Source organism: Ostrinia nubilalis, chromosome 4 (genome assembly GCF_963855985.1).
Source record: "Ostrinia nubilalis chromosome 4, ilOstNubi1.1, whole genome shotgun sequence".
In the NCBI taxonomy this organism is placed as follows: Eukaryota; Metazoa; Arthropoda; class Insecta; order Lepidoptera; family Crambidae; genus Ostrinia; species Ostrinia nubilalis.
The window spans coordinates 12,906,486-12,922,300 of NC_087091.1; the positions used below are offsets into that span (position 1 = coordinate 12,906,486).

Below are 15,815 nucleotides of genomic sequence, written 5' to 3' on the forward strand. Positions count from 1 at the left end.
TAGCGTATCGAGCACAAAATCTGAACGTTTTGTATTAACTCTATATTTAGTTCAAACATTAAAACAAAGATTTACGCGTGTCTAAAAAGTCGTGATCCAAAGATTTCGTACACAAATACAATATTAGAAGAATGCCAAGGAAAGGGCAATTGAAATAGCACGCGGTCAGGCACATTCTCGACCCGTTTTATAGTTATCGTACGGGCTATTTCTTAACTAACTGCACCATTCAACACTTTCTAAAACAATGCAACGTTCACTTTAAGTGGCATTTAAATTATTCCATAGTTTTATGTTCGATTAACAATTGGAACCGCCGCATTGTCTGATCGGACTAATACGAGGGTAATTTTCAATTCTGTATCTGATACGACTGGAAGGTATGCTGCTTTACGAGACGTCTGTATATTCAACTATGTGGCGTATAAAATAGTAAATCTTTTGCAAAATAGGTTAAAATGCCGTTACGAAAAAAGTTTTAAGTATCAGATGTTTTCAGACGAAGTCAAACTTTTTGCCAGAAAAAAAATAGTTGAGATTGAGTTGAACGCCAGTTAAAATACATAACGAGGATTCCGTCAACTGGGACCGCAATTAACTGGGACCGCGGTCCCAGTCGCCGGATGCGTAAAAATTAAATAATTTTCTTCCGGCGACTGGGACCACTCATGGATTTTAGTACTGTACCGATTGCGGTCCTAGTCGCCGGAAGCCTCTACATAACAGGGTCATATTAAATTAAGTAACTGATGGCATGTTAAAAGTATGCAATAACAACTTAAAATTCACGTCGTCGTGTAACGTGTGAAGCAAGGATGAACAGAATACAGCCGAGCTCAATTCTCTCTACATTTTTATCTGCATTTAGTTTGTACTGTTACTACAATACGCTTGCGTGATGTCACTTACGAAACCAATTAACTTCTACTCGAGTTAGATCACAGGTATTCATGTGTGGTCTTAATTACAATACGAATAGGGTATATTTTAAAATAATCAGCTTAGTTTTACTAAGTGAATGCGATACGGGCTGTCGAGTAAGAGGAATGAAGTCCCGGCGTCCGGTTTTTGTCCAAGGCGATTTTTTGAAAGAGCCACAGTAGCGTGATTGATGTCCTAAGTAAATAGAATATTAATATAATCTTTAATTATGTTGTACAGGTTTTAATAACAATAAAAAATACACACAAAGTGGTAGCGTTTGGATACGAGCGTTGGGTTTTTGCATCCTGTTAGTAGGGTTGTCAACATTTGGGACCACAGTAATTTAGGTGCGTACAGTTTGTTTTAAAACCAGTTTGGTACGACTTTAGGGTTGCTAAAAGCTTGAAAAAAAAAACACTATATTCTAGAGTCCACTTGTATAGTTCAAAAAGCAAGTTCCAAAGCAGATGGAACAATGATACGGTACATAGATATTTTAAAACTAAAGGCTTAGGCAAGCAACATTTTAAAACAATTTTGTGTGCTATACACAAAGCATTAGACGATGCATAGAAGCGTAATAAAAATCACAACCCTGACCACACTGTACTTGTACACTGTACGTAGGTATACTAAATTCGTCACGGTCTGCTGGCACAATTGCACTCGAAATTTGCATTTTACGTTGGACGTCCGAGCCGTGGTGATTAATTGAATTATTAAACAAGCATTAGGTCCGTGATTATAAAATATAATAGGACACAGTCACCGCGATGTCAAGCTAAACAAACTCATGGGTTACAATCACGAACAGAATGATTTGCCTGGTTAAAATTAAGTGGAGATTGAACATTCAATGTTGGCTTTCGGAAATTACACATGAATGACTAAGCTGCTGTGCTCAGACGGGAAATTAGGTAGAGATTAGTATTGGCAACCCTAAGTTGGTCAGTACAGGATGGCATAGTATGTTGGCGTCATCTCTGCGCGGTACTGTAATTACGCTGGGCTCAGTGCAACAGCAGCGGTGTATCGTCACGTAATTATCCGGCGCATGCAAATGCAGAATGCAAATATGACTGGCCGGTCGCGGGCGCAATCCGTGAAAAATGGCTTCATTCCTCGACCCCGCTTAGCCCATGTCACTCTCATTAAAACGGAAAAACAAAGGAATCACGAGTCAACGACTCAACTCTTTTTGCTCAATCTATGAACAACACAATGCTCAATAAAAACGAAGAGCATCGGGACCCGCGCGAGACCATCGGCTACCATTAAAATTTCCTATTTGCATACGGGCATATAATTAAGGCGTAATAACAGCCTCTGTGGCGCAACAGAGAATAAGTTTTGAGCAATAATTTAATGGTTTGTATGCAAAATAGCCTCACCGTTACGTGTTGATGGGCCGATGCGCCGAGAGAGCGCGTCACGGTACACGGGAGCGAATTAGTCCTTCATTTAAATTACATTACCCCAGTGCACATTAGCGCTATACGTGACTGTATTCGTGTTTTTGTGTTGCGGTTTCATTGAGGAGTAACGGGCGTTTGTTTTGACGCATCGATAGTTCTAGGGTCAACATCACTCGATGCACCCTCTGCTGAATCGGCGCGGGTTGTTTTCCCAACGCCGCGTGTGAAAACTTCGCGAGTCCTCGCCGAGTGCGGCTGAGGATCTCTCGAAACATAAAAACCGCCCACTCGGCCACGTAAATATGGCAGATGAAAATCTTTTATCGCGGTCACGTAGCGCCGCCGCGTCACGACCGCGCGTCACTCCGGGCTATAAAGACCGAGCCGCATTCTAATTTTGAACAAACACAAGAATTTTTCGCTCAAACGACTCACTTTCAGGATAGGCACTGGACGAGTACCGTAACGGCGCTCTAAAATATATCTTTATTGTTTGTCAAAACCACGTCGCCGCGCGCGAGATCGCTCGATAGCCCAAACTTCGGGGGAAATGAAGAAATAACTCAGCGCGAACGTATTAAAACACAGTTATCACTGTGATTGAACCGGATTGAACAATTATAACGTGTGGTTATTAATCAGAGACGTTGTTCCCCTTAATAATACGTGTAATGTCGATATATGAGCGGCGAGTGACTGTAAATCTCAAAAACGCCACCGCCCGCGGCCGCGCCGACTTTCACAAGCGTTTTTACCAATAGAGATGTTACTATTGAACTAAATCAGTACGAGCTAGAGACACTATCATAAAACATCGTGTTCAGTGTAATATCCTGTTATTTTTTACTAATAATCGTTATTGGTGTTTATTTATTACAAACTCGAAACAAATTACAGGCTTTATCGACGGAACAAAAAATTTAAAGGGTTAGTCCAAAAAGTGAGTCGTCGGTTCGATCGCAATAAGTTTTCGATAAGGTCCGGGCGATTTAATTGCCGGTTGTGATCTGGTTTTACATAAAAAAGATGAATGGCCGCATCGCCTGAAGCTTGTAAAACATTTTGGGTTCGATATGAGGTTTTTTCTATGGGATATTCGACCACTTTCACCTTCCTGTTGCGATCCGTTCGTTTATTTATTCAAACCGTTCACCGCGCGTCTGCCGGGGGACCTCGATAATCAGATCGAGATACCTAAACGATTCTGCACCGATGGACGGCACGTATTCCTCCGATCGTGCAGGAATAGCTCTACACTGCTCTTTTTAGACGACTCTACTACACTGCCAGTGACGTAACATTTGACTTTTAGCAGCGGTCTCTCGCGTAGGATACATTGAACCTCAAAAAGGATGCGAAGGTGTAACGAGCCTCAAATTCGATCACTGTAAATCATCGATCGTGTAATCGAGTTTAGAGAGATTGTGGGCGGCGCACGCGCTTCCCATATGTGAACACATCCTCTGACTAACCATGTGAAAATTTTGTTTTTTTTTGTTCAAAAGAAATCAATTAGGAGAAAGTGATTTTTGGAACGTTTATCCCTGGAGGGCGGCTCGACTCGGGGTCAGGATCTAAGATTATTTCTTCGCATGTGTATTTAATCGCATGTAAATCGTATGTCGAGCATTATTCATGTACGCCGCTTGAGTAGTTTGATTTATTAGGTGACAAAAGATGAGTTTATCTAAGCATTTATACGTAAAATGGTAGAGATTAGCAATTCAACACGGTTCATGGATGAGGTGGTATGCTTGCGTTGAAGATTGTTTGAGACGTACACGCATACATGTGTATAGAATTACATATAGCGAAAATTAGCATGTAGGTAATATTTTACTTTATAGCTCTGTTCTGCTCTGTTTCGCGGCTAGACGCTCTCGAATATTTTTGCAACAACCATTTATTTTTATAGCGATTCGCTTTTGCTTGTTAAATACCATTCCGCGGTAATGCGTTGCGTTATTGATTTATTTTTTGAAAAACGTTTTACATATTTTTTGGGAAAGTTGAAACTTATATGAATAAGTTTGATAAACCTATGCATGATAAAAAAATATGGTAATTACCTACTTATACTTTAGGAGACACATCATAACGTAGTTTTATCAAAAAGTAACTTACAATTTCACCACATCCAGTTAGCAGATGTAACTTCAGATTGTTTGATTAATCAATTGGGCCCATGTTCGCTATACGACGAGCTGTCTAACACTTGATTAACATTTGCATACCAACTGCAGTCCAGCGATCGCCGGCCTCTCTTCCATCGCCGCGCACTTTCTCCGGATTTTCCTTGCGTGTAAAAAATCTTGATATTTTTTCTTCGAGTTTCACTCGCCGCTTTCCCTAGTTAATTAAATATTTTACTATTTTTCGTAGTAATTGCAATTACGCCGACTCCGACTAAGTCGTAAAGGATGATGCAGTACTTTATGTAATTGTGAATGTGTTTGTTTTGTGTATCTCGCATGCTTTGTTTGTTAGTGAAACTTGATCCGTAATGTTTCTGAATGTGATTTTCTCTCATCTTTCTCAGCCTGCCAGGAGACAGGTAATCACAGTTGACTAACGCTTTATTTCGCTTTCATAATTTGGTTGTTATACACTATTGTTAATTGGTGTTGGTTATTTTCGCTTCGTTTGTTTTAATTAAAAATTAAAGAATTATTTTTTGTACAAGCAATATTGAGTAGAAATATTACTCACAGCAAAAATAATTTCATATCAAAAATAAAGCTGCCTACTATCGGTAATACAGCGTGCGTTTTCTGACTCGACTTTTATGCGACAGAGGGCCGGGAGTGCGTGAACTGCGGAGCGACCAGCACTCCTCTGTGGCGGCGCGACGGCACCGGCCACTACCTCTGCAACGCCTGCGGCCTCTACTACAAGATGAACGGCCAGAACCGGCCCCTCATCAAGCCTAAGCGAAGATTGGTGAGTGTAAGAATCCGACCAATTTTGTCTTTGCTTTTACAGATGCTTTATTTGGAGATAGAATTAAACACGACGAGTTTCTTGGTAGTTAAGTCATGGCTGTTCAAGTTTGTCATTTTGTCTGTTTTTGGTGACATTACATCAACCTAAGAATGCGGAAGTCAGGGATACATAGGTACGTTGAACTTAATTTGTAATGGCGCATCTCACAAAAATGACACTGGTTTGCGTTATGGGTGGGTACGCTTATTACACCAGACATTTATGTCCGAGATAACAGTTAAAGTAGGATTTCGAGACAATCCCAACAAGAATGGGTGTTGTTTACAGTTAAGGGGCAGCAATAAAAAGGCGGAGCATGCACGCCCGCACGACACTCGCTAAGCGCTGCCACAAATTGGGCACTTATGAAACTTGAACGTTTCGACGAAAGCGCTCAGCGTCCACTAAACTAGCCTCTCCATGACCGCTATAAATCTTCCAGTTAACGTTTAATCTAAGGTCGGACGCATAAAACTGAAACAATGCGACATTCGCCGCGCGTCACGTCGCCGATGTCGCCTAACGAGTGGCCCGTGCGCGCAATTGTACCCACAATTTACCTTAATACAGCCTCACAGACATAAACTAGCGAAATGGCACGGAATTATTTGCTTTTGTTGCCCAAATTACGTAATGCCCGCGTTATGGTTTCATTGCAGCGTTCCGCCTGTTACAGCGGTTACCATACGTCGTTATTCGAACACACGATTCAAATTACAAACTTAATAAAATGCATCTTATGTTTAAATTAACATAATTGTAATAGGAGCGATTTTGTAAAATAATTTCACGTCGCGCGTCGCCGCTACTCGAGTCATGGTTTTTAAACCCGGATGTCGGCGTAGCAGTTTTAATATTAAGATTCACTGTACTGTATAGAGATACCGTTAATGCTGCTCGGGAAAAATTGAATTCTCACTTTTATTTTCACTGTGGGAAATGTGAGACAATGCGCTCGCTCGCTCGGACGCGGCTAATCCTGAACTAGCTTCGCCGCTTTTTAGTTTGGTATTCGTTACCGTATTTATACGTTCATTTTTTGCATTCAGTAGACTATTATTTAGATCTCAAAGAAATGATAACAATCGAATATTTACATAACAAACATATTAAGTAAATGAGCGAATAACCTTTATGCACAAGTACAGTTACATTTTGTCGCTGTTATAGAATTAATTGCAAATTAAAAGTCATAACACATCAATATTCCCACTAAAAATATGATAATATATCCACATTACTTCAGGTGTATTTGATTTAATTTGATTTCGTACACATAAATCAAAATATTACGACAATCTGGCAACATGACGTACGTTTGAACATTAATTGACCAAACTAGTGCATGGCAATTAGCGGGCCCATTAAGAAACCACGACCTTCTGCCGCCGTCTAATTGGACAAAACACCAAACTACAACAATGAATTAAAACTTAATTCGAATTCATAATAATTAGACTACTACAATTACCCTGCTGCACTTGACACGATTAGAAGTGGGAATATTCTGACAATACAAATTGCTCGTTAGGTACTTCGGCTCTCTGTGTGGAACAATTGATAAATAATCCGTCTCACTTCATAAAAATAACTATTAACCTTGCATTTAAAAATTTGTTTTCAAATAATTTGCAATGACCTTTATGCACAATGCGCCCGCCGATGTGTTAATGCAATTAGTTTTATTTATTGTCTGTCTTTTCAATGTTTTGAGAATAAAATATTAGGCCAATGGGCCTAATATGAATTCCCGAAGTTGGTAAATTGCTAATGAGCAATTTACCAACTTCTGGAATTCATATATGTATTACTCATTTACTATTTTCAGTTAAAAATATAAAATAGTAACTTTTTAATTACCAACAGTTTCATTCATAAAATGTTAAACATCGTTATTAATTTACATAAAGATATAAAATTGTAATAAACCAAAGTCATAACTCGATCTTACGATCTATAGTTTCTCATTCTTTCAATAACTATGTGTGTTGTCGTAAATTATACAAAATATTCAAGCGCAGCGCTATCTGACTAGATGATCTCGATTTCTGTGAGAACGGCATGCAAAAAATGTGTAGCCTTCACAAAAAGTTAAATATTTAACTAATAAATGTAGGTAAATAGAGTAATAACTGCGTCGGTAGCAAACTTTGTAATTATAATGCGTTTTGCCACGACGTTGTTCCGAATGAAGATGGCTCAGATAAAATTTTATTACTTGGACAAGAGTCAAGACTTACCGTACTCCGAATATATTTAAAAAATCCACATTTTGTTAGGGTGTATGTCAGTTGCGTTTCTAAAACTTTATGAATAGCATATTAGTTATATTTATTGCGAATTAAACGAAAATTATTTAAATTATAATACGGAAGGAGACAGTATATTTTTAAGATCATTACAATATTTCATATTTAAATTGGCATTGTCTGGTTAATTTTTAAGAAGCGTTTCTCACAGATTCTAATCATAATTGAAATAAATATTTTTCTTTTGTTTCGCACTGTATAATTTAATGTGTAGTTAAGGGGACAAAATAGTGTGAATAGGTGGAAAGTCGCAATTTTCTAGTTGATATTTGAAAAGGTTTAGTCGTATTGGTGGTAAAAATGTTTGTAGATATTTCTAAATCAAACTTAGCAAGGCTAAAATTAGTCGATGAAGTAAAAATGGTCTGTACCTCTAGCATGAACAACTTTCGTCTTCGAATCGTTTGCGTATTCGATACTCAATCTTCGAATTAAACGATAACGTGACAATTTTGCTTCTCAAAATAAGTTTCGTGCAACCACATCTCATACTAAGTTCACTTTACGACACGTTCACAAGGGCGCTGTTGTAGTTTTCTTACTAAATCTTTTGATGGCGATTCGAGTACGCAAACGATTTGAACTCGAAAGTTTTTCGTGCTAGCCGTACTGTACAGAAACCCGTTCTTTCACCGCGGTTACGAGAGTCGGCGCTTAATATGCTATGACAAGCTACACCTTCCAGCTAGTCTATAAAATTTCGCACGGGCAATTGACTATACTAGGAAAGTGCTGGTCTGACGAACATAAAGCCGATTTCAGAATTATTTAGTTTTTGTAAAATAACACTAATCAGAATAAATAGCGATTTTTAAAATTGCCTTATATGCGTACGTTTTTCCGGTCAATCAATCAAATTTCTCGTTATTGTCAAACTAAAATCATTTGTATAATTTTTCCCGCAACTTGAACAGGTCCTAGCATCAGAAAAAACGTATTATACAACAATCCATGCGAAACTTCGTTCAAATAACACTTAACCTTTTTATCTAATCCAATAATTTTATCCCATCACCCTCAATATGGACGCTTCCTATAATCCAGCAATAAAACCATGGTTGCGCATAACCCGGTATGCGTTACGAGCGGCGCGCGCCATATATCCGCTGCGCGGGAGCAGACGGCAAAATAAACGCGCATACGTGCGAACATGTCAGGATTTTATTCTGCTGATTTAATGTGCGCTCTATGCAAGTGATTTACGATTTTCATAATTTTAAAATACAAACAAGAGAGGCGAGCGTAAACCGATTATGGTCACTTTTGTAGAGCTTTCGTGTAACGTGATAGAGCTTGAAATACTTTCTACTTTTTGCATATTTGAACGCTTTTACGTTCTAAATCACTGTGTACTTAAGTTTTTGTGCCCATATTTTGAATTATACCTAACAATTCTGAAATATTGACAAAAACGAAAGTTCGAATCTACAATATTCAAGAAATTCCTTGACGGAAAACATTCCGAACGTTCCAATATTTCTAAACAACTCGAACTTCCAATATTACTTTACATACAGGGTGGCCAAAACAGTGAGGTCTAAAAGAAAAATTTAGATTCCTTACATCAGGGTGTACCTAAATCATCCCCATGTATATTATACGATTGTGCTTAGTTTAGGAGATAGAGTTAATTTTGTGATATTTTAAAATTTTATGACCTAGTATAGGCTTAAAACATTTTTATCTTTTTTTTGGGTTGACTTTTTTCAGATTTCTTTTTTTCGAGAGATTTGTTATGAATTGCAGATGTTTGAAAAAAATAATCACTTTCCTATCTTTGATTCAAGATACAAAAGTTTTGCTAGAAACATAAAAATTAGGCTTTTATCAGAACACTATCAAATTTTCAACTTAAAAATTTAAGTAAAAAAAAGAACTTCCATAGGTCCAAAACCATTTTAAAAACTGCGCCGTTTCCTGAACATTCATAATAATACAAAAAAACATGTACTCAATAGGCCACTATTTCCTGTAATCGGTCCACTAAAGTGGTAAGTCGGAGATTTCGTTACATGTTTTTGACTTTCTTAGAGTGAATTAATATTGGGAATCCTCTAAGTTTACATTACGTAGAACAGATTTAAAGCAGTAACTGGACAGAACATGTTTTTATTCTCAACGAGGAAGCTCTTGCCCTTCATCACACCTGGTGGAAACTGATGATTAGGCTGAAGGTGGAAGGGAACTTCAACTACAGAGGAACTATGGCTTCCTACCTCCAAATGCCGGAATACAGTAATGCTATTAACATTATTGTTTTAGTGACAGACTTAGGAAAATAGAGTTGCTAGCCAGGCAGACTTAGATCAAACCCTACCACCAACCAAACCGAGCAGGAAATTTCACTTCCACTGGGAATCAAACCCGGGACCTCTGAAGCTTACCTCTTACCACTTGAAGACAGAGGCAGTTGTTACATTTTACTATTACTCTTGAAATACCTACTACAGTGAGAAGAAGAAGGAGGGATATTTGGTTTATGTTCATCAAAACTTACTTGAAATAACAATGTGTTCCGGAATTTGGAGGTAGGAAGCCATAGTTCCTTTGTAGTTGAAGTTCCCTTCCACCTTGAGCATAATCATCAGTTTCCACCAGGTGTGATGAAGGGCAAGAGCTTCCTCGTTGAGAATAAAAACATGTTCTGTCCAGTTACTGCTTTAAATCTGTTCTACGTAATGTAAACTTAGAGGATTCCCAATATTAATTCACTCTAAGAAAGTCAAAAACATGTAACGAAATCTCCGACTTACCACTTTAGTGGACCGATTACAGGAAATAGTGGCCTATTAAGTACATGTTTTTTTGTATTATTATGAATGTTCAGGAAACGGCGCAGTTTTTAAAATGGTTTTGGACCTATGGAAGTTCTTTTTTTTACTTAAACTTTTAAGTTGAAAATTTGATAGTGTTCTGATAAAAGCATAATTTTAATGTTTCTATCAAAACTTTTGTATCTTGAATCAAAGATAGGAAGGTGATTATTTTTTTCAAACATCTGTAATTCATAACAAATCTCTCGAAAAAAAGAAATCTGAAAAAAGTCAACCCAAAAAAAAGATAAAAATGTTTAAAGCCTACTAGGTCATAAAATTTTAAAATATCACAAAATTAACTCTATCTCCTAAACTAAGCACAATCGTATAATATACATGGGGGTGATTTAGGTACACCTTGATGTAAGGAATCTAAATTTTTCTTTTAGACCTCACTGTTTTGGCCACCCTGTATATGCAAACAGAACGAGTACTACGAGTAGGTACCGGTCGACTTTAACAAGCACAAATTGCCATACAAGACGGTGTCATTCGAATTTTATTGCGATTAATATTTACGCACATAAATTTTTAGTGCTGTTTACTTGACAAGTTAGCGATAGCGGTAGCGCATTTTCTTACATAACTTTTCAATTCCTATCATTGGAGATCCGAAAATATTTCTCATACAATTTGATACCATAATGATAATTCTTCATAAAAAATTTAAAACCTACATATTTAAAAACATAATCATTGATATTCATAATATCACTAATCATACACTTAGTTTTTACTAATATTTGTTTTCATATATTTTTCTATACTAATGATCGAAACTCATAATCATTCGAATAAATAACTATAATATTCATAAATGTGATGTATCCTAATATTTGTTTTCATAAATTTATTAGGTACTCATAAGTGTATTTATCCATATTATTGAAAATCATGATGTCTATAATTATTTAGTGGCGGCGTAGCATGGGTTGGCACCCGGGGCGATCACCCCCACCCCCCCTCCGTCATAAGTCCTAAGGCACCCCCTGGTACCCCCCAGAATTTTGGGGTTACCCTGCGCGACTGTTGTCACCCCCTGATGCTTGGCACCCGGGGCGGACCGCCCCCCCCGGATTTAGAATTTTATGTGAGCCAATATAGAACCGCGATAGCCCACGTGTGCATACAAACAATAAGGCTTGTATGAATAAGCTGGGATCCGTTTTGAGGTCTTCGTTTATTCCCTTAAAAGTAGACATAATTTTATTAACATTTCAAAATTCTTATAAAAATTTAGATTCCCTCGTTTGCTGAACCCATTGCTAACACAAGCCTAGCCTATTCCAATAATTAGCTTAGTTAGTGGCCATGTTAACACAGATTAAGGCTGAGTTGCATCACCTAACTTATAACAATAACCGGTGTTTTTTTGTATATGGAGTTTGTCAGATTTTTAACGTTTGTCAAAGTTAAAGTAAGATGGTGCAACCCAGCCTAAGTAGTACTTACCTCATTAGTAATTTGTTAACTAGAAACCATTTTTTTAATATACCACGTAACGATAGCAAACTATACAAAAGCGTTAATAAACAAGATCGCAGAAAAGCTCTTTAGCATTCAGTAAAATAGTAGATAAAATATAACACTAGCGCAAAAGTGAGGTCACATTATTAATACGCGTTGAACTCCTGTTTAGCTGGCGGTCGAGGAACCTGCCTACTTGGCATTCACGATTGGAACTAGTGCCAAATAAACTATCACAATGAGGCTACTATGGCCGTAAACGTAAGTTGGGCAGGAATTAATTCTATCTGCTTGATTTAGGGCCTTTGAAGTTGCGGCCCGGATGAATTTGATATGCTTCGCGAATAGATAAGTGGTAGGCTGTAGAGCTATGAGCAATTTTAAAACACAAAAAATAATTCACAATTCAAAACTAAATTCTTCAAAGTTAGTTAGTGTTTCTCTTTGGTAAAAAACAAAAATGTATGTTAGTTTCCACACATAGAGTGTGCTAAGACGACAATTAAATGGATAGTCCTCTTTATAAAAGTAGCCAACATAAAGTTTCCCTACCTAATTAAAAATGTAAAACGTAGAGCAAAGAAGAGCAACGAGTTAATTAATAAAAATTTCAAACGTGGAACGTGGAAAATATTTTTTTTAAGATCGGAACGGTAGTGTCGTTGTCTCGGTGGCCAGGACAACTCTCGCGGCCATCGATCACGGCGGACCGTCGAATAAATTCTGAGACTTCGTTTGGTGCAAGGCATAGACAAAACGCGATTTGAATTTTTTTTAAACCTTGTTCCATATTAAGCAACTAACTCTTGGTATGCTTTCGTGTTTGCAAGAAGAATTTATTATGATTTTTCAGAAGTACTGCTAAAGTCTATTAATATGAAACGAGGCTTAATAATTGTAGATAATATCATTAACCATTGTTAATTAATTATACCAACAGTAAGTTTACATCCCTTCACTTTGTTTCAATAGAATGAATTTGACAGTAATTATGTATGAATTCATTTAGTACTAACATTTCGCATGCTTCAGTCACTCACATTCTGCGGTCACAGTCTATTAGTTGATATGTCTCTATTGTTTATGATCCAATCGCATATTACGACTAATTTGTCGCTACAATTCATGATAGATAAACGATAACATGGCTTCTATTAATGGTAATAATATCGGATATAAATATCAAGAGATATTCACGAGTGTAGGTGTTAAAGCTTCTGTTACATTAATTTGTTTATAAATATCACATGACTGACATACGAGTATTAGCGATGCGATTTTGTTTTTTAGTTGTTTACCTAAAAGTTTTGCACGAGACTTGCAAAAAAATGGGATTCGTTTTTCGAATTGATTTATCGGGAGTCCGTTGATGGATGGACAGCGCTGATGGAAAGCGCTTTCCATATTAATGAATGGGCGTGACGGTTGGGCGTGTTCCACAGACTTTAGCGATTCTATAACGTATTGTGATTTATTTGAGTTATTCCTTAAATCTTCGCAAGTTATTCCATATATCTAGAGAAGTTCAGAACTACATAAATGAGATTGAAATAAGGAAAAATGATTTCAATTCTTACTTTTTACATACGTTACTGTTTTGTTTTAGTTTCTGAGAATTATACTTAGGTACAATTTAACTGTTATTTATGTGTGACCTTTTAAGGATACATTTGTTTTGAAATATTAATTCTTACATTATAACGACTTACTCTCTCTATAAATGGATGGATTACTTAACAGAGAAATACTCGGAAAAATATAATCAGCCGTTCTTATCAGTTTTCAGACTGTTATATTTTTATTTATTGCCATTAAAGTATATGAGTCATAATGCAAACATGTGGTTGACAGAAATTAATGAGCTTGATGTTTCTTTAATCTGCTCTAGATTATGATACTTACCTATGTTTGGTAATTTTTCATAGATTTTCGTATGAGAAAAATAAGTTATTGCTACTGCAGTGGCGACTAAATGACCTGACGATGATCACTTTTATTAAAGGTTTGCATTTAAATAATTACCATTGACTTTATTGGTATAAAATTAATATAACCATTGCATTGTTGATTCTTGTGTGACGATTTTTGTCGTTGATAAGGATCTAATTAAGTTTAAAATAGTAGACAAACCCACGGGTGTCTACTAGTTCCGGAACGTTCTCACGGGGACCCTGCAATGAGTGACACGGCTCTCTCGCCGCGGGAGGGCACGAAATTTTTACATTCTCGCACTCAGATCATGGAACTACCTGAATAAGGAATTCTTGCTGGAGAAATAGGTCTATTCCGGGGTTGAGTTCTTTTGTTTTGAATGAGTCATATGAATGTTGGATTTGTGAAGGAAACTTTTGTCTTACAATCAAAGATTTTATTTAGTTCTCAGCTTCTTCTAATTTTTATTTTATCCCAAAGGTAGCCTCTCCCAGTGTACTTTATTGCTTGCATGTCCACTAAAGTTTTAATTAAAAATTAATACATATTTGATTATTTTAAATTGAGAACTAGATCAGCGAAACATTCACAGATAAGAAATTGTTCTATGCCAGAACTGCAATAAGCACAAATTAATTGAAAGGCGAAGATACCTTCGCCCGCTGCGCGCGCGTCGCTTTTATTGCATTTCCATAAACACGGACCCTTTTTTCATCCCACGGCCGGGCAGCTCGAAAAAATCCAACTTTTGTCAACGCCTTGATTGATATGGTAACCTTTCCTTGTTTTAGCAATAACCCACAGTCTTTTGATTTTTTTCCCAACGTCCTCTCGTACATTTTTATTTGCCACGTCGAACAGGTTTGACATATCACTAAATTTTGTAAGAAAAATTACTATTCCGAAGATTTTTATACCGGTGGCCGGGAGGTGTTATAAATTTTAGTGTTTTTTTCTCCGAGTCACCGTTCATTGTGTAGGGAATTGAATGTTTTTGTGTACTTGTTTTTTAGTGTGCTCTACCTGTGCTAGGCGCCGGTGGCTGTGACATTTATGGCCAGGATATTGGGACACAGCATTAATGTCGATATTAATAATGAGGAAACAAGCTTTGTGGGAGACCATAAATTCGGTTGATGGAGTGGTGCGGGCCTATTTTATTGTTGTGTCAAAATATGGGCTCATATTTTTTTTATTTTCTGCTACTTAGAATTATATTTGATTGTTTACATTATGGTTTTATGGCATTGGAAATAATTTTTAAGCTTTAGAACCGATAATTGGATAAGCACGTTATCTTGTTGCTAATAAGCATCTTGAAAAGTAGTTTAAATACATTCAAGTGCTAACGTAATTGCTTTTATAAGTGCAACATTACTCGTAAATAGAAACGTGTCGAGTTGCGAATACGACTCGCATGATATCCGCTTCCACTTTATTGTTAATTGAACGTCATTTAATATATTTAACTTTATTAAAAAGGGTAGGCGTTAATCGAATAGGGCGGCCACTAACGATCGATTCCGAATGAGAGCGCGCTCGATTTCACGCGAGCGAGCGGGGCAAATCGATTCATCGCGCAGTACGTGTTACCTTTCTTGGGAGTCACTCCACGACTTAATAACTAATCTTATTACGATTCGATTAAAGGATTTTACGTTAACATTTATGAAATTACCGTAGGAAGATGGATTGTGTGAAAATGGTAGAGCTTAATAAACTATACGCTCTAAAATTGTATGGTTTCACCAAAATAAGATTGAATATCTAAGTCTTAGCCTTTTCATGCTTGGGAGCTTTATCAGATTCTCAAAAGCTTTCAATCGTGAAACATGGTTAATGGTCTTATCGAATAGAAGATAAAATTAGAAACACCATAATTATACTAATCCTAATAATTCCGAAAATACATAGTTGAACTGTTGACATAAAAGTAAATATTATGTATTGTATTTAAAATGTTTTGGTTA

At 36.9% G+C, this 15,815-nt stretch overlaps 1 protein-coding gene across 4 annotated transcripts in view; it reads left to right on the forward strand.

Moving 5' to 3' along the window:
* LOC135071198 (GATA-binding factor C-like) overlaps positions 1 to 15,815 on the forward strand; it is a 93,545-nt gene that overhangs the window by 37,375 nt on the left and 40,355 nt on the right. For 3 of the 4 annotated variants that reach the window (XM_063964969.1, XM_063964968.1, XM_063964972.1), the window contains exon 4: positions 5,134 to 5,285. In XM_063964969.1, the coding sequence (XP_063821039.1) occupies positions 5,134 to 5,285 (152 nt within the window). The remainder of the gene's footprint in view (positions 1 to 5,133; positions 5,286 to 15,815) is intronic. The other variant, XM_063964970.1, reaches the window with a different exon arrangement.